We start from the raw sequence: 18,846 nt of genomic DNA, 5'->3' as shown, positions 1-18,846 counted from the left end.
CTTCCGATCCGGTGAAAGGTACGGAGGAGCATTACTATGTCTCGGAGTGGACCGATAAGGAGAAGCAGAAGAACATGCACCAAGGCAGTCTCAGGTTCGCCGAGAACAGCCGATCCGAGCGTGGCCGTCGAGTTGCTGATGCAGCCACTCCGCCTGGGAATACACCTAATCATGTTTGATTGATACGAGAGGGAGAGGGGATAACCGGCCGGTTCGGTTATTGATTGGTTTTGGTTATGTTAAACCGACTTGAACCGGGGAAGAATAAACATTCAAGTACCCCCTTTATATCGTATATATGTGTGCGTTTAAGTTTAACGCTGTGTTCTTTCACTTTGCTTTGCTTTTTGTCTTTCTCAGTCTTTGTGATGGATCATACGGATTCGATCGGGAATTAAAGCTGCTTTTTTTATGAAATTAATCAAGTTTTTATGCGCTATGAACAACAGTTTAATTCGTTCGGTTATGAAATGTTTTCTCAAAGTTCATCAATGAAATTGTAATTATCTCTTAGCAAAAAAAAAAAAACATTACCTTAAGATGAACTACTTTTCACGTCTTAGCTTTCTTTCTTTTTTCTTTTTAATTTTCTTCCGTGTATACCTGAGGAATTATACATATATATATATAATTTATGTATAATCAAAATGCTTAAATTGACGAGGATTGTGAGTGACAGGATGACACGTAAGCATTAGCCTAAACCAAACAAAAAGTAGTTCTCCGCACTTTCGGACAGAAGATCCAGTTGCCTTCTTCCAGGTTTCTTGGACGGCCGAGAAAACTATTTGTCCCTTATTTACTGACTTTCTTTTTCAGATTCTCTAAGATTTTTTTGTTCGATATATTATAAATTTGTTTTTTCCATATTAAGAGTATTATAGCTAATTCGTTACTTAGTGTTTTAGGATGACACGCATATCTAGGTATTTTTGTTTTTTTAGACGTTTTACTGTATATAATATATATACGAACCAATTAAAGCGAATAATCGAGCATATATATATATAAAAATAGTTTACAAATAAGAAAAATAGACTTTGTATTTGTGAAGGAGAGAGAGAGAGAGAAGTCAAGAACTTTAAAGATACGAAGCCTTTCTCGATCTAATAGATAGAACCGTTGACTTTATAAACACAAGCTGATGTATTTGTACACATATTTAAGCTTGATCCCAGTGATGGAATCTTCCTCTTTATTATGTTGTTAATTTAATTTAAAAAATATTGATAGGAGCTTTGGATATTAAATAATATAAAGCTATTAGACTTTTCTTTCACCTAATCAGCATAGTGTCGCCTCTTAATTAACTTTTATATTAATTAGAAAGCGGTGACGTATAATGCTTCATTTACTAATTTGTATAATTATGGAGAGTAATTTATTCAGAAACTTGCCTATGACTTGATTAACACGCACGCCCATGAGCAATCGGCCTATCCATTTGCAGTTGCAGCCCAAAGTCAATGAACTGAGAATTTATTATCACGATGGATTTTTTTGGTTCTTTTTATTGATGAAATGATTATTATGAGAGAAAAATTGGGTATATATATATGTGTGTGTGTATATATGAAGTTAAATTTACGTGTTATATAAACTGCAGCTTCTGCTTTAATAATTTGTAGGCCTTGCCTTTGGCATATCCATCGGTCATTTTTTACCGAGTAACGAGTACCGAAATTTCGAATATATCGTTTGATTTATGAGTTGGATATTCAAAATTTCAGATATTCATTTAAGTTAGATTCAAATTTCAATCGATGAATACTCATATTTGCGAGTATCCAAATCTATATCATATTCCATTGGTATTCGAAATTCAGATATCCAATTAATCCCATAAGAATGATATATCGAATAATTTGTCTAAAAAAATTCGAAAACAATTAGGCCGAAGTCGGATGTAAAAAAATTGAGTATTCATACCCATCGGTGATTATAAACCTCAGATGATGATGGATGGTTTTATGATCGTGAATTATATAATGAATTCGATTTTTATATTGAATTCAATTATATTCGGTTACGATTCGGTTTTTATTAAAAAAAAACTCATCTTTTAATTTTAAGTTTTTTCGATTATTTTTTATACGGTTTCATTAGTTCGATTCAAATTTGATAAGTCTTAAAGAAATCATAATCATTTGTTTTGTATCGGATTCGATATATTATTCGGTTCGTATCGGTTATTAACCAATTTAATATTTGGATCGAAATCATGTGAGAATCACACTCCTACATCTTAACCTCTTAGAGGTTGGATCCATCTTCTCCACCGACAAAATAAATATCCAACCAAGGAGAAATTTAGTGTTTATAAAACTAACACCTTGTTTAAATATTCTTTGAGATGATCTATTGAAGAAATTTTGGTATATAATGGTAGGAAAGAAGTGAATGTAAAAACGATGAGATTGAATATTTAATGAAGAAATTTTGTGTAAGAATGTATTTCATGGAAGCAAATGCATTATTCAATATCATTGTCATCAATTTTTGCACGTGATTTTCCAATGCTTACATTTCATACATGAATCCCATCTCAATATATATATATATATATATATATATATATACACACACACTATTAAGAAGATTTTTTTTTTGTAAATAGTAATAAATGCTTCACAAAAAATAAAATAAAAATTAGACGCAGATATTGTAGATGGGCCATAAATGAGGCTATAATTGATTTTGGGCCTCATGTTGACAAAACCAATACTGTGACTTGTGTTGAACCCAACTGAATTACCCCAAATGAAACTGCATTCAAAATTGGAAATTGTATCTTACAATAACCTAAAGTTTTCAAACAAAATGTAAGCTAAAAAAAATATAGTCTCAAGTTATAAATAAAGGTTATATGTTGTGAAAGTAGATAGCTTGGTTCCTTAAAAAAAATAGTTCTTTATTTTTTTTAACACACATATATATATATATATATATATATATGTGTGTGTGTGTATGGTCCACTACCATCAATGGCTAACATGACCCATAGCAGAATAAAATTGAAAATTGTATAAAAATGAGAATTTTTTTATATATGATATTTTTCTGATAATGCAATCATTACAAAAATCTTTAGAGGAGCGTTTTGGTTTTATTATGATGTTTTTTGTTCTTTTGGTTTTGGGTTCTCTCCCTCTCCCTCTCCCTAAAAGATATCAAAACTTTGCATATTACAAATGGATTAGTACTAAAATCTTGCAAATTTTCCAATTCTTATTGTTGAAATTCGCGCAATTAATTTAACCCAAATCAAAATTCCAATATTTAATTTTCGAAAATTGTATTAAAATGATAGGAACTTACGATAAAAAACAGTGATAATAATATATATTCACGTTCTTTTAAAATTTGGAGGAAAAAAATGGAAAGAGAAAAGCAAAAATAGAAAGATAGATGCAAAGAGAAAGCAATAGAACAAAAAAAAAAGACCTAAAAAAAAAACACAACACGTAACACAAAATCCGGTAAAAGCGGGTCAAAATTATCTCAATGTCGAATCCACCGATTTCACTTCCATTATTGTTATCACATTACTCGAAAGGGCTTTGAGCTCACTTCACTCTCGCTCTCTCTCGAACGACACCCAAGTATTATTATTCGCACGAGGAATTCCCTCTCGTTCTTCTCTCTCCCTGTCTCCGAGTCTGTCTTTCTGGATCCAGCTTCTTCAGATCCAGGTTTTGTCTCTTCTTGTTCCTGTTTCAAGTTGTCTTTTTTTGCGCACTTTTGGAAATGGGTTTCTGGTTCTGGCTAGTGGGTTTCTCGTATTGTGTCTCTGCGTGCTGGGGAAGTGAAGAGTAAGTGAAACCAAAGGAGTGAGGCTATGGGCTTTGATTATATTTTCCTCTGGGTGTATAGAATAAGCGGCAAGTTTAGTTCAAAGAAGCTAAAAATAGGGCTTCATGATCTCCGTCGTGATTCTTGAATACTGTTTGTACAGTTCCTAAATGAGGGATTACTTTGATTTTGTGATTTGTTAGAGATTGATTGCTATACAGTTTTGCGGTTTGGATGTTTGAGCTTTACTGTCGCTTTATCTTTGATAAATGTTTTAGGTTTAGCCATCTGGAATTGCTTCTCCTTTGCTGTTGGAGGATAGCAGAACACAAGCTTAGATCAGTTGTGTCTTCGTTACGAGCATTTTCTCTTTAGCAATTTGACCAAATCCTTACCGTTAGAAATTCCCCATTTCTAACGTGCGCAGAAACTTTTTTGGATCTTGTTACCTGTTTTTTTTTGGGGGCAAATTCTACCGACCAATCACATAAGTATCGGCGTTTCTCTCTCTTTTTTCCCTGTATGATTATGGAAGTGATTTTTCAAAAGTTAAAGCCTTTACTTCTTGCTTTGTGTTGTATTGCCTCAGGTGATTTCTGGAAATTAAGACAGCAGCGGTTGTAAGATTTCGGGTTGACAAGGAAGCTCGAGATTTTAGACCTTTATTCGATAAAGGGAGGATCAAAATGGAAGAGATACAGTCTCAATTGGATCCTTACCGTTCTTCCTCATCCTCAGCGAGTAGTCCTGCTAGTAGGGTTCCATCGAGCCACTTTTTCTATGTAAGAAAACCAGGTTCTCTCAGACATCCTATCTCTTTTGAAGATTCTCCCGAGTGGGAAGACACCGATGCCGATGTAAGAATGGAGGAAGCTGGTGCCGATTCCATTAATGCTGCTACAGCTGCTACAACTCCGGCCTCACCATCACTCTCGAAACTCAATAGTGGTTCAATGCCATCTCCGCCAGTCCCTGAAGGAGCAGTGGTTGTGAGAAAAATCGCGGGTGCTTCTGTGGCTTGGAAAGATTTAACTGTTACTATAAAGGGGAAGAGAAAGTATTCAGACAAAGTGGTGAAGAGTTCGAATGGGTACGCCTTGCCAGGGACCATGACAGTGATTATGGGCCCTGCAAAATCGGGGAAGTCCACCCTTTTGAGGGCACTTGCCGGTATATGACAAAATATTCAAAGCAGCTTCATTCTGTTGTGAGAATAATGTTTACATTATATTAACTTGGTTATCGGGATAACATGATTTTAGGAAGGCTACCTCCTTCAGCGAAAAAGTACGGTGAGGTGTTTGTGAATGGATTAAAATCACGCATGCCATATGGATCCTATGTGAGTGAATGTACTTTCTTATTTGGGATTGTTTTTCAGTTTCTTGATGTTTCCTTCTCATACTTACTGTCTTAATGAAACATACTTCTTTTGCTGCATGAAGGGATATGTTGAGAGGGAAACACAACTGATTGGATCGCTCACCGTCCGTGAATTCCTTTACTACTCAGCCCTGCTTCAACTTCCGGGTTTCTTATGTCAGAAAAGGAGCGTGGTAGAGGACGCTATCCAGGCAATGTCACTGGGGGACTATGCAAACAAATTGATCGGCGGTCATTGTTACATGAAAGGCCTCCCTAGTGGTGAAAGAAGACGTGTCTCTATTGCCCGTGAACTCGTGATGCGGCCACATATCTTGTTTATTGATGAACCTCTTTATCATCTTGACAGGTCGGTCATTATCGAGATTTTAGGTTCTTGGTTTGCCATTTAAGAGGGAGAGTCTCAATCTAATCATTCTCTTTCTTTTCTTTTTCTTTTCCCCTCATTTTCCTTTCAGTGTTTCGGCTCTTCTTATGATGGTTACACTAAAGAAACTTGCAAGTACGGGATGTACTCTTGTATTCACGATCAACCAAAGCAGCACCGAAGTGTTTGGCTTATTCGACAGAATCTGCCTTCTATCAAACGGAAACACTCTGTTCTTCGGGGAGACATTAGCTTGCTTACAGGTGGAATTGATGCTCCAATGCCTGATATTTTCCTGTTGTTTTAAGTATTTGAATACCCATATCAAGATCAATGAAGGAGACTCTGATTTATGTATGTTCGTGAATGTGCAGCACTTTTCTAACGCCGGATTTCCATGCCCGATCATGCAAAGCCCGTCAGACCACTTTTTACGCGCCATAAACACAGATTTCGATAGGATTATCGCAATGTGCAAGAACTGGCAGGTAATGAATCTACATAACTAGAGAACTGTCAGGTTTTATTACGAGACAGGCTTGATGTTGTTACTTACAGGACGACAATGGAGACTTCTCATCAGTGAATATGGATACAGCTGTTGCCATTCGGACTCTTGAGGCGACATATAAATCATCTGCTGATGCTGCTGCAGTCGAAACCATGATTTTCAGGCTCACCGAGAGGGTAATGGCACAGTTTCCTTTTTCGGAAACCATTTTTGTCTGTCTTTGAGAATCATTGTAGCTCGATAGGCCATTTCTTTCCTTTACAGGAAGGTCCACAGCTAAAATCCAAAGGAAAAGCAAGCGCCGCAACACGAGTTGCAGTACTGACATGGAGATCGTTGTTAATAATGTCGAGGGAATGGAAATACTATTGGCTTCGTCTTGTCCTCTACATGATTCTTACCCTTTGTATTGGCACCGTCTTTTCGGGTTTGGGTCACTCTCTCTCTTCAGTTGTGGTAAGTTTTCTGATGCATTCTCGCCGATAACGAGAAGTAGGCAATAGGGTAATTATGGTTATCTTTCTCACGTTTTGTGAAAAACGATCTTTCGTCATGAATTTTCTTGACATTTTCATAAAGATTTCACTATCAATACGACGAAATTTATCTTTTCGATATCATGTTTTTATTTCAGACAAGAGTTTCTGCAGTTTTTGTGTTTGTCTCATTTGCTTCGCTGCTGGGAATCGCTGGAATGCCTTCCCTTCTGAAAGAAATCAAGGTACTGTTTTTCTTGTTTTTGCCTCCATGATCTTTGTCCTAAATGATCTAATTATCAATGAATTTTATGGCGTAGAATCTACATTTTTCATGCAGATATATGCAGGGGAAGCATCGAACCAGCATTCGGGTGCATTCGTGTTCTTGGTCGGGCAGATTCTATCGAGCATACCGTTCTTGTTTCTGATATCAATATCGTCGAGTCTCGTGTTCTACTTCATGGTCGGATTGAGAGACGAGTTCAGCCTGTTGATGTATTTCGTGCTCAACTTTTTCACGTGCCTTCTCGTAAACGAAGGACTGATGCTCGCCATTGCTTGCGTATGGTGGAACCTCTACTGGAGCACATTGACTCTTATTTGCTTACATGTGAGTAATCGTCGTTACGATCAAATCTTGATCTTTGGTTCTTTATGAATGGGGGCGTTCATGGCGAAATGGAACCATGTGTGCAGGTGATAATGATTCTCTCGGCGGGTTATTTCCGAATCCGAAATGCCCTGCCGAAACCTATCTGGACTTACCCGTTCTCGTACCTGTCATTCCACGCCTACTCTGTTCAGGTATTACACGTACCTAACTGTCTTTCTTTCTTCGATCACAAGCCCGGGGTGGGCATAAATACCAGAAAATCGGGTGCCAATGGGTATCTGACCGTGGAAACCTGAAACCCGATTTTTGAGTACCCAATCTTTCACGGGCACATGACAGATTTTTGAGTAGTCTGGAAAACCTAGGTCTTCGGATACGAGTAGGGATATCAAATTGTGATATCCGAAACCTTCGGATACAGAGTATTCGGGCTCTGAATTTTTCGGATACTCAATCCATTCCCACCCCTAAACCCCTTGACACGATCATAATGGCTGGATGCAGGGCATTCTGGAGAACGAGTACGTCGGGACATCATTTGCCGTGGGGGAAGTGAGGACGATAACGGGATACCAAGCCATCCGAGGAGCTTACGACATTTCTCCCGACCGAAGCTCCAAGTGGCGAAACCTCCTCTTCTTGTTCTCTATGGCCATCGCTTACCGCCTCTTCGTCTTCCTCCTGCTTCGGTTTTGTCTGAACCATGACATCACCTCCACCTCCGCCTCTGTCCGTAGATTCGTATTTTGTCGTCGCAAGCGGAACAACGGTTCCAGGTGAATGAATGAATGAACATTTGTTACAACACTGTACAAAACGACCGCGTTTTGGTAATGTTAGCAGGAAAACGTTTATTTACGGCTTTCTTTTTTTTTCTCCTTCATATCCAACAGTCCACACGTAACATTTATATTTTTGGGAGGTGAAATTATTTGCATTATTACCAAAACTTGACCTCAATTTAATTTTGATACTCCAATTATCATAATCTTTGGATGTTGAGTGTTATATTAATTTATTATATACATCCATGATTTAGCAGTCACATTTCAGATGCATGTGTTCTTTCAAAATGTATGTATATGGTTTAGGGTTTTCTATCAAAAATTTCCCTAATCAGAGCTATTTACATGATTACACATCTTAACCTTCTTTTCTTTTCTTTTTTTGTTCGGTCGGCGTCGTTATCACATGATGACGCAGCAACAGTCTGGGTCCTCCTCGCGGCAGATCTCTCTAATTGGGCCTGGAAACCCATAGAGTGCAGGCCCAATAGCGTACCCTATCGCAAACCCGGGTTGACCCGGAGACCCGAATTTGGATTCGTGAGTGTTTTCCGTCTTCTTGTTCTTGCTCCAGCCTCCATCATCGCCATTGTTGCTCTCTTGTTTCTTCTCTTTCTCTTTTTCTTTCTTCATCGGCACCGTCCCCACGGTTCTCTTCAGCTTCTTCTTGAGATTCTCCGTCAGCGATTCCACGTCCATTGTCCCTGTGACCGTCACTTGCTCCTTTTGCTCGTCCATTCTGACTTCGTACACTCCTGTTCCAAATGTCGATAAGGCCAAAGCATCGAAAACGTAAATCTCGGAAACAGCTTAATTATAAGCACAGCTCCAAAATTCTGAATTTGGTGAAAATATCGAAAGGAACAGAACATGATGAGATCTTGAGAGACCATGGGATCTGACAGAACCTATTAACTTAAAAGGTCTAACCTTTGGTCTTAGAGACAGTCTTGTGAATCTTCTTGATGCAACCCTCACAATGAAAACTCAGTTTCAGTACAGCTGTGGTCACGACAACCTAACAAGACAAAAACCCAAATCAGATAAAGATCATAAATTCAAACGCTTTCACATCATAGTCACAGTCGAATCTACACATCTCCACAAGCTTATTTACACAGCAAATGTTCTAGCAATAGCTTTCCATGGATTTTGATCAAATGGGCGTCGAGATAGTAGCAATAGTTTCTCACTTCCTAGTAGTTCTCAATGCAAAGACATGTAACTTGGATCGCAAGTAAAACTGGAACATAATTCACTTTTTGATTCTAGAACTCAGGATCTGGCAGGATTATGCTAAAATAATTGTGAAGCAACATCGTGTATGTGTGATAATTTGATTCAAACGTTTCGTTAGATACCCATTCAATCTCATATACAAGTCAGAATCAGCCTACCTTTGCTGGTGTCTTGATGCAAGACTTTAGCTCATTCTTTGCTTTGTTTTCGTTCTTGGGTAGTGGAGGAGATATCAGCTCCACCTTCTTCTTGCTCTTCTTCTGCAACTTCTCTGCTATCTCTGATGGATCGACGAATCCTATCACTGTGAGCTTGTTTGAAGCAGGCTCTGCTCTCACTTTCTCAGCTCCTGATGGAATGAAAGAGAGAAACCGGTAAGAGAACAAAGTGTTTCAGAACAGATTACCATTTCTTGTTGTTTAGGAAAAAGCAGAGTTCACTGTGGTAAGAGATTTTTCTTTGAGTTCATGTCTCTGGAGGAGAGGAAAAGGGTTATGATGAAACAAGAACCCACGAATCTAAAACCTGTAACCCACAAATCTCAGAACAGAGGAATTGTTCTGAGATTTGGATTTGGCAACGAGGAGTTGGAACTAAACAGGGAGGATAATGCGGACACAAGAGGAATTGTGTTTTGCTGATAGGCGAGGGTTTAGCTAGGGTTTCACAGCAGAAATTTCCCAACTCATAATACTCGAGTATCATAATGCTAGATTCCGTGATGATCGAGAAAAAAAAGGGTAAAACGCTTCGAAGATGAAAAAGGAAAACCATAACTCAGATGAAAATCGAAGATACATCAAAAGAGAAAACGAAACAAAAACCCAGAGATGCGAAAACATAGATAAATGGGTTTTTGCTCATCGGCGAGTAAGGCTTAGGCAGGGGTTTAACACAGAGAATCCTGTTGTCAAACACGAAATCATGAGAACACCGATAAAATCTCACAATGATCTTGAGAAAAGGGGGAAATGCTTCGAACATTCAGAATCTGGAAGACAATGGCGGTTATCCAACGAAAGAGTGAAACAAAAAAACACAGAGAGAAATGGATTGGGGTTTTTTCTAGGGTTTATATCGCTTTTGTGGAAGATAAATTGCGACGAACCTTCCAAACGACGAGCCAGTCTGACGATCCGAGAAGTGCAGCCGTCACAGTGCATATCGACATTCAGGACGACGGTGACCGGAGCCGCCATTGAACCCGCCGCGTTGTTCTCTCCTTTCTTCTTCTTCTTCTTCACATCTACGTCTCGCACGCCCTCCATCTCCTGCCACAACAACAAGACGAAGGACAAAAAAACTAAAAAAACAACATAAAAAATTGCAGACCCATTTCGAATCGCGAGGGAGAGAACGAGTCAACTCACTTGTCCCATCTCCCAGATTTTAGTTTGTTAGCGTTTTTGGGCTTCGTCGAGAGTGATAAGAAGAGAAAAGGTGAAGAAGACGACGAAAAAACAAAAGCTGCGGTTACCAGAGGCGGCTGAAGGTGAGACAGGGAGGTGTTTTTGCTCAGAATTCCGTACACTAGAATTTTTTTTCCATATTTTGCTTTTTCTCCAATTATTAATTTCGATAATTTTGTTAATCTAAATCCAAATTTACAGTGTGTGTGTATATATATATATATTCAAGTCATTTTTTCTAAATTTGGTTTGGATAAAAATACGATTATTACGTCTACATTTTTAAAAAAATTAGAAATATTATATTGCAAATATAATGTAATTGCACGTAAATTAAACCGAACTTTTACATTGTTTGTGAAGGGGAGGTGCAAAGAAATTAAGAATAAGGGTGAAAATAAAAACAATTAGTGGGCTTAATTAAAGGAGATAGTCATCACGGATGCGACGGTTTCCTTGACGCGCAAGAAATACTCTATAACGATGTTCCCCATCCCTTGAATGCATGGACGTTCCCAAGGTCTCGACCCGTGAACGGTCCCCAACCGAGTCCGATGATGCCTCCTGTCGTGCCATGGCTGAAACCAGTGTTGTTCCGACCGCACCCGAAGAGGGTTCCTGTCAGAGAAAACTGCCGGCCAGAGGTCAGGGCGAGCTGGGTGACCCGATAGAGACGCTCTTGGATACAGCTGTTGCCATTCGGACTCTTGAGGCGACATATAAATCATCTGCTGATGCTGCTGCAGTCGAAACCATGATTTTCAGGCTCACCGAGAGGGTAATGGCACAGTTTCCTTTTTCGGAAACCATTTTTGTCTGTCTTTGAGAATCATTGTAGCTCGATAGGCCATTTCTTTCCTTTACAGGAAGGTCCACAGCTAAAATCCAAAGGAAAAGCAAGCGCCGCAACACGAGTTGCAGTACTGACATGGAGATCGTTGTTAATAATGTCGAGGGAATGGAAATACTATTGGCTTCGTCTTGTCCTCTACATGATTCTTACCCTTTGTATTGGCACCGTCTTTTCGGGTTTGGGTCACTCTCTCTCTTCAGTTGTGGTAAGTTTTCTGATGCATTCTCGCCGATAACGAGAAGTAGGCAATAGGGTAATTATGGTTATCTTTCTCACGTTTTGTGAAAAACGATCTTTCGTCATGAATCTGCACTGCCTTGAGCCGCAAGGAATGTCTTGGTAGGTGGATCAGAAGAGAGAGGGTTGAACTTTGGACAATCTTGCGGGGAAACAGACACGATCACTTCCTGTGTCTGCAACTCCCATGACCTCCAATGGCGGTGTTCCAGTCTTTCTTTTCATCAGGTACCCGCCCCAGTCGTCGGACACTGTCGGAGTACGGCGATCGAGTAGGGTCAAACGTGGAATTCAAACGCAAACGCGATCTCATGCTTTGAAGAATTTAGCTCGAACTGCGATAACACAGAAACGAAAGAGACGCCATTGAGAAAATCTGGAGGGAAGAGTTACAAGATATTAAATATGAAATTTAGGAAATTTGTCCACTTCAATTCACGAGGTTTTCTATCTTTTCTATGGTTTCAGTTTTAATTCGAAAAAGATGATATAATATTATTAGTAAATATGTATGTTTGTCATTCGTGTCCATTAATCGGGTCAAAACTAAAATTTTATTTATTTATTTATATCCCAAAATATGGTATTTATATATTAGTCCCTAATATTCTTTTTGTTTTAACATTTGCCTACATATAATCAGAATAACCAAATTTACTAAATTTACGAAACATACGACGTCGCTCGCTGTAACCCATCGCTTTGTTCATTCTGTTGTTACACGTAAAGAAGTTCTCCGGTGAAAACAAATGAATCGTTCATATTGTAATTTTTTTTTATTACTTTTCTCAATTTATCAAAACACATAATTATTATTTTTCATTATATATGCTGTTTATTAACATGTTAATATCTAACTAGATTTTATTCCCTATGCGTATTTTTTTCAACAATTGTAAAAGCAACAATTAAATATAACTAATTCAATTGATCTCAATTATCAAGTTATTAATCGGTATTTAATATTTTATATTTATATTCCAATGATAAATCCTTTTCTATGTCTAGAGACGAACGTATATATAAATTCCAATAAACAGATATCAATGTAATATTCATACTGATTACTCCTATTCCTACATACTATATACTCCAATTCATCTATTATAGTTCTTTAAATATTAATGGTCTCTTCGTGCATTAAAGACTTGGTTTTTTATATTCTGTTTTTTGTTGTTATATTTATTTTTTGTGGCCATAAATATCTTAATTGATTTTGAAAATATCTCTGAACCCGTGGTCCAGATACTTTGTCCCATCATAAATTTGTCACGGATTCGAGTAGCCTGAGATTTATACTAAATCTTGAATCGCATAACAAGTTTCAGATATTTAATCATATCAATAGGTCATTTTCTAATAACGTTTTAATCATTATCCTGTGGATGATAATTTCATTGTGTAATAGTGACTCGAGGAAAAATAAGAAGTCTTGAGACTGGTTTAGGGTGGCCCACGAGGAATTCAATTGGATATCAAAGTAGAGCGTAATGTGGGTGGGGTGTCAAACGGATTAATTTAATCGCGATTTCTATTTTCTCTAAATATTTAAAATCACATTTCAATATATATATATATATATATAATGGATTGTGTCGATTTTAATGTACGTATAATATTTACAATATACTAAATCTTTGTTGTTGTTTTTTTATATTTTTGTTTTTGGTATTTAAATCATTTAATTAATTATTTATTATTATTTTTTAAAATTATATAAAAGCACATTTTTTCAAACAAAATTAATACATTTTTATCGTATATTATAATGACCTCATTTGTTTCGTGAACTGGGTAAATTAGATTAAATTTGACTATTTTCATCTAATTTAAAATAAAGATTCAATTGATATAAATTTAAAATCATGGAATTCTCTTAATAGCAGTGGGTTCGTTTTAGACCTCAAATATTGATAGATAAACTTCAACGTAATACTCTTAATTACAAACTGAAATTCTAATTCAAATCGAACCAAAATTATCTGATAAAATATTAATAAATTTGATATAAAAGAAATCAAATTGAATTTGATTTATATTTGGCATTAATTATTTTGCTCTCACAAAAATAAAAACCCAATCTTATTTTCTACTTGTTGAACGTTTTATAACAATGTAATCCTCATAGTAAAATATCAAATTGGGGGGCCAAAGATTTTGGACCTTTGGAAAAACGAAGTTGCATGCCTCTGCCTGAAGAGTGGGGGCTGCCACGTGAATCCAGAGATCCACCGTGGGAGTCAGATGCTATGTCCACGTGTCGATTTTTAATTGGCGGAGAAGTCAAATCCCACGTGCTCAACACCTTTTGCCACGTGATACGACATCCCCCGGACAGGACATTAAAAAAAGTGTAATCTTTTCAATCTTATGTTCGCTCCCCCCACTTTCAAATTTGTTTTCTTTCTTTTTTTAATACTCACAAAGAACCAAGAGGAGATTTATGTATATCTTCATACGATTGGTGCTCCAATAAATGTTATCCTTATCTGCATTTAGATATAAATTCTTCATCCTTATAGTCGTATAACTCGATACACATAAACTGTATATATAAACGATTCCTATATATATATATATTATGTATATATCACAAAAAAAAACAATTCCTTTGTTTTTCATGGTTACGTAAAAACAAAAACCATCTTTCCACTCGAGTTCGAAACTATGCATTGCTGAAAAAATTGGATTAATATTTAACGGTTTAATTACATATATAAAATATACATATAAACTTTGAAAAAATGAGTGATTTTTGCAGATTTTTTAAAACATGTTCATAAGAATTTGAATAAGAAGTTGAACTGCTTGGTTGAAATATGCAACTTCAAACAGTCCAATTAATTTATAAGGGATCTCCTAATTTGTTAGAAGTACCTTTGCTATTATATGATAAAGAGAAACAAAAGATATTATCACCACGTACCTACCAGAAATCTTTAGTTACCGTAAAAAAAAATATTAACTAAAATATATATCATCTTATTTGTTAATCAAATATAAATATATAATCTTATAATATCTGTTTTTTTAATTATAAAAATTTTAAAATGTTATAATTAACGTGTCAAACGTAGCTGTTACTTAATTGCAAACACCGTTGAAAGAGCAGAATATTAAAACTTGATAAAATTATTGCAATTTGAACGTACTTTTGATTGTTATGTTATAATAAATATATAGTTCTATTGTTATTGTTTTGAATGATTGTGTGTTACCATATGAGTTTCAATAATTCGTGATTCATGTTTAATAAACTAAAAAACACAAGATTGTGTTTATATAATTAATAAATTCTTTATGCAGATTTAGAAAGAAAATATTTGTTTTAAAGCATATGACCCAAAAAACATTTGATCTGTCGTTATAAAGTACTTAATAGCAAGCATATATTTTCGTTTAATAATTTCTATATATTTTTCTACACATTCATACGTTTATAAATATAAATAAATTTTATTTTTACTTACTTCATCAATTATAAATATAAAAAGAAGATACATATTCATACATTATTTTATAAGAAAGAGATAAAGACGCTTTTACATGTACAACCAAATATATATACGTGTGTATGTATATATGTCTGCACGCGCACTCGTCTATATAAATTTATGCTGTAATAAAGTCATTACGTATCAATATTTGGTCCGAAGTCTTCTTCAAAACCAAAAAAAAAACATTAAAAGGAAAAAGAAATAAAGTTCCACCAAAAAAAAAAGAAAGAAAAAAAAAGAAAGAGAGAAAGAAAGGAGGAGGAGGAAGAGGAATTAGCTTTGATCTGCATTTGCACCTGCACCTTCTTCGATCTGTTGCTCTTCTTGCTTTTGATATACATACATACATACATACATACATACATACATACATACATACATACATACATACATACATACATACATACATACATACATACATACATATATGGTGTGTATATGTCGAGGACAAAGAACCACATATATATACATATATATACTTATGCAACATGCATACTTATAAACAAAAGTTTAAACCTCTCAAAGTTTGCATGAAAATTTGCAAGTTTTTATGCAAAAATATCCTTAAACAAATATATGGTTACAAGCATACATATAATGATAAATACATCTATACATACACAACCCTGCATATACATATGCATGTGTATGTCGAAGAAGAGCGAAGAGACGACAAAAAAAAAAAAGGTGCTGGTGGAATTGCAGGTTAAAGCTACTTCCTATTAAATACGCATAAAACCAGCCCACAGTTCATCGACATATATTAATATAAACAAGGTGAGATTTTTTGTTGTTTGTTTGTAAACTTATTTTTCGAATTCTAATTTACATCCGCGAGAGAAATACTAAAACAAAAAAAAAAAAAAAAGCCTCCGATCTCGAATTCTTTCTTTCAATTGTTGATATATCGTTTCTGAATTTCAAAACCCTAACCAAGAAAAAAATTTGATTCGACATCGAACCCATTTGAAATTCGATGATTATATGGTCACTCCGCCTCTTTTAATCTACGGTTCTAACATGCTGCATATTTTCAAAGAGGAACCAGTTATCATAGTTTGATAGAGATCAATGTTCAAAACCCTAAAAGGCAAGAACAAACTTGGTTTTAATTTGTCTATGGAAATATTCCAAGAATGCCGGAATCAGGTTCGTAGTATCGGGATTTGGTTTGTATATGATTCAATTGATGTTATAAAGAAGCATTTTATTTGTATTTATCGATTTGGAAATTGATGTCATATAAGCATATGAAAATAGTAATTAAGTCCATTAATAGATCTCTTACATAACTGCGAGATCTCTAGCTAGCCATAAGCATATGAGATCGGTCGATAAAATTGAGATAAAATAAGACTGAAAATGTTTTGATGAGGTCATTGTCAATTATTCAAAACTCACCTTCTAACAAACAAAAAGAAAATGCTTTGAGTTTTGTTTTTCTGTTTTAATGTATATTAATATATATATATATATATATATATATATATATAGAGAGAGAGAGATTTTTAGTTATTTGCTGGTGGAATCAATATATATATATACACACACCACACATCGATAAATATTAAATACTTAATATATATCATATTGTAAATGTATATACATCCAACATAAATTTAGATTATAGAATTATTATTTTATGATAGTAGTACAGTCGATATATTACGTTTGAGAAAAAAGTGGAATGTCTCGAGTTATTGCAAATAATTTTTCAGAACGAAAAATATAATATTTATTAATTAGTATTCTCGATCAACTAATTATTGCTTGTGAAATTGGTATTTCTAATTTCAATCTATATTTTATTTCGGTTATTTTTTTTTATTAAATTTTTAATTTTATAAGAATGATATATATTTATTGTTTATGTTAGTTTTTCACCCCATACAAATTTGTTTTTCGGTCATTTTTTAGGATTTGTTTAAAAAATGTTATGACATGTGTTTAATTAAAATATTAATTATATCGTCCAATTAGTTTGATCTTGACATTAAACATTGGATAAACTAATTAAAATCTGAGTTATTTCAGAGATGTAAAATATATAAACTAAAATTTATTATGATTTTTTTATAATTAGAGTTTTTTCTTTTAATTAACACTAAATTTTGTACACAATTGCCATTGTTATTCCATAACGATTTCTCTCTAATATTCTTCTAAAATGAGATTTGCTCTCTTGTATAAAAATTGGTATAAAGAATAGAGAATTTCCTCTTAACGGATATTTATGTAAAATTATATTAAATTTTATATTTTCTAAAATGATTATTGCTTTATATACATTTATATTGTGGTCTAAAAAAAATAAAATCGACTATTTATTTTTCTCGTCATTATGATATATAATTGATTTCAACGTCCGAAACCAAGCCGAATAAGAGCACGCGACAAACCATTGAACCGGTTACCAACTGAATCCCGGTTCAATATTGTAAAACGACGCCGTTCGAACTAGTCACGCAGTTAACAATACAAAACCGATCCCTCTGCTGGAAAATGTTTGATTTCTCAAGAGCTACAAGATTCCAAAGGGTAAATCTCTCTCTTCTTATCCCCGAGGTTTTTTCCCCCACGAATAGGAAAAACCCTCTATGACTGATGGGTTCGTGTTCTGCAGCAAGCGCAATTTCTAGAATTTCTCCTTTAATTCGTCTCGTTAAACCCTATTCTACCCAGTTTTCCCCCATCACCTGCTTCTTCAACAGAACCCAGAAGCCAAAGGTTTTTTGTTTTTTCAGCGGAGATACCGTAACCCATTCATCGGAAACCGTTTAATCGATTGAGTTTCTTCGTTTTATGAACTGGGTCTATTCGATTTTGCAGAAATTTCATCAGTTTCGGGTGTTCTCGATGGCGTCGGAGTCGAAGGAGTCGCCGGCGAACAATCCCGGTCTCTCTGTGACTCGTGACGAGGCTACAAAAGGATATATCATGCAGCAGACTGTAATATTTCTCGCTTTGAATCGAGATTCTTTTGGCGTATGCGCTATATAAGTATGTGTATGTGTGTGCGTGTATGTACAAGATATTTCAGGGAGATTATTGTTTGGAAATCATCATTCCTTGTTGAGCTCGAAAAGGGCATCTCGTATGTTCTTATGCAGGCATTTGTGTGTCAAGTGAGTGTCTATGTCCGTTTGGAAAAAAATCTAAAATGTTATTTGAACTCAAGAGTGAGTCGTGTGATATGTAGGTTGGAATGTCTGCTTCTGTGCCTAGCTAGGGTTTCTACATGTCTGATAGAGATATTGAAACCAACATTGCTAAGTTGAATTCAAATTGAGCGGTTGGATGTTTGCCTTCAATTTTTACATTTTCTGTAATAATGTCGACCCGACCCGATGCTCTGTTTGTTAGTATTAGATTAAGTTCTGTTCGAGTTTAAATGAAGTTCTCGATCTCAACATGTTATAGTTATGTTGAATCGTTGATAATCTGTGGAAAAACCTATTGTTTCCATCAAGTAGTTTTGGCTCGGATAGCAGTCAGACCACTGGAAATAACATGGGTTGATGCAGAAGAAAATTGAATTAAGTCCAACGTCTTGACCTTACACTGGTTTCCTTGTTCGGTTTGTTGTTGAAATTCGTTCTTGTTTTCTTTCTATCGAGACAGCTGACTGAGCTTCATTTTCTTGTCTGTCTTAACTTCTAGATGTTTCGGATCAAGGACCCC

The 18,846-nt window shown here is 35.4% G+C and overlaps 4 protein-coding genes across 8 annotated transcripts in view; 3 read left to right on the top strand and 1 right to left on the bottom strand.

Annotated features, from left to right (window-relative positions):
• Positions 1-434, top strand: part of LOC104800587 (high-affinity nitrate transporter 2.1-like) — a 2,626-nt gene extending 2,192 nt beyond the window's left edge. Inside the window, 1 exon segment of the mRNA XM_010523435.2 lies at positions 1-434. Within this exon segment, the coding sequence (XP_010521737.1) occupies positions 1-179 (179 nt within the window). The 3' untranslated portion in view covers positions 180-434.
• Positions 435-3,524: 3,090 nt separating this feature from the next.
• On the top strand, positions 3,525-8,085 carry LOC104800586 (ABC transporter G family member 3). Of its 5 annotated transcripts, none has more exons than XM_010523434.2 (13): positions 3,525-3,692; positions 4,071-4,134; positions 4,382-4,962; positions 5,055-5,134; positions 5,238-5,524; positions 5,634-5,805; positions 5,917-6,030; positions 6,101-6,229; positions 6,318-6,509; positions 6,688-6,774; positions 6,870-7,142; positions 7,229-7,336; positions 7,650-8,085. In XM_010523434.2, the coding sequence occupies exons 3-13, from the start codon at positions 4,479-4,481 to the stop codon at positions 7,923-7,925; spliced, it is 2,202 nt and encodes a 733-aa protein (XP_010521736.1). In that variant the 5' UTR covers positions 3,525-3,692; positions 4,071-4,134; positions 4,382-4,478; the 3' UTR covers positions 7,926-8,085. The 5 variants fall into 5 exon arrangements, with proteins under 5 accessions (XP_010521736.1, XP_010521733.1, XP_010521734.1 ...); XM_010523431.2 differs by having other exon boundaries at positions 4,071-4,283; XM_010523432.2 differs by lacking the exon at positions 4,071-4,134.
• A 125-nt stretch (positions 8,086-8,210) lies between these two features.
• On the bottom strand, positions 8,211-10,516 carry LOC104800585 (heavy metal-associated isoprenylated plant protein 3). The gene is made up of 4 exons (XM_010523429.2): positions 10,278-10,516; positions 9,328-9,518; positions 8,861-8,948; positions 8,211-8,685 (listed from the first exon to the last, which is right to left on the bottom strand). The coding sequence occupies exons 1-4, from the start codon at positions 10,435-10,437 to the stop codon at positions 8,333-8,335; spliced, it is 792 nt and encodes a 263-aa protein (XP_010521731.1). The 5' UTR covers positions 10,438-10,516; the 3' UTR covers positions 8,211-8,332.
• A 7,193-nt stretch (positions 10,517-17,709) lies between these two features.
• Positions 17,710-18,846, top strand: part of LOC104800584 (lactoylglutathione lyase-like) — a 2,669-nt gene continuing 1,532 nt past the window's right edge. The window contains exons 1-3 of the mRNA XM_010523428.1: positions 17,710-17,892; positions 17,995-18,114; positions 18,826-18,845. Coding sequence (XP_010521730.1) covers positions 17,770-17,892; positions 17,995-18,114; positions 18,826-18,845 — 263 coding nt within the window. The 5' untranslated portion in view covers positions 17,710-17,769. The remainder of the gene's footprint in view (positions 17,893-17,994; positions 18,115-18,825; position 18,846) is intronic.

Source organism: Tarenaya hassleriana, unplaced genomic scaffold, assembly GCF_000463585.1.
Source record: "Tarenaya hassleriana unplaced genomic scaffold, ASM46358v1 Cleome7, whole genome shotgun sequence".
Taxonomy (NCBI): Eukaryota; Viridiplantae; Streptophyta; class Magnoliopsida; order Brassicales; family Cleomaceae; genus Tarenaya; species Tarenaya hassleriana.
This window is presented reverse-complemented; position numbering and strand designations above follow the sequence as displayed.

Excerpts from the sequence above, each read along its gene's own strand:
- LOC104800585 (XM_010523429.2), bottom strand. The coding sequence starts at position 10,437 with ATGGAGGGCGTGCGAGACGTAGATGTGAAGAAGAAGAAGAAGAAAGGA. Across the intron at positions 9,519-10,277 it reads ACTGGCTCGTCGTTTGGAAG|GAGCTGAGAAAGTGAGAGCA; the intron begins GTTCGTCGCAAT and ends TCATTCCATCAG. Across the intron at positions 8,686-8,860 it reads GACTGTCTCTAAGACCAAAG|GAGTGTACGAAGTCAGAATG; the intron begins GTTAGACCTTTT and ends CATTTGGAACAG.
- LOC104800586 (XM_010523432.2), top strand. The coding sequence starts at position 4,479 with ATGGAAGAGATACAGTCTCAATTGGATCCTTACCGTTCTTCCTCATCC. Across the intron at positions 5,806-5,916 it reads AGACATTAGCTTGCTTACAG|CACTTTTCTAACGCCGGATT; the intron begins GTGGAATTGATG and ends GTGAATGTGCAG. Across the intron at positions 7,143-7,228 it reads TGACTCTTATTTGCTTACAT|GTGATAATGATTCTCTCGGC; the intron begins GTGAGTAATCGT and ends CCATGTGTGCAG.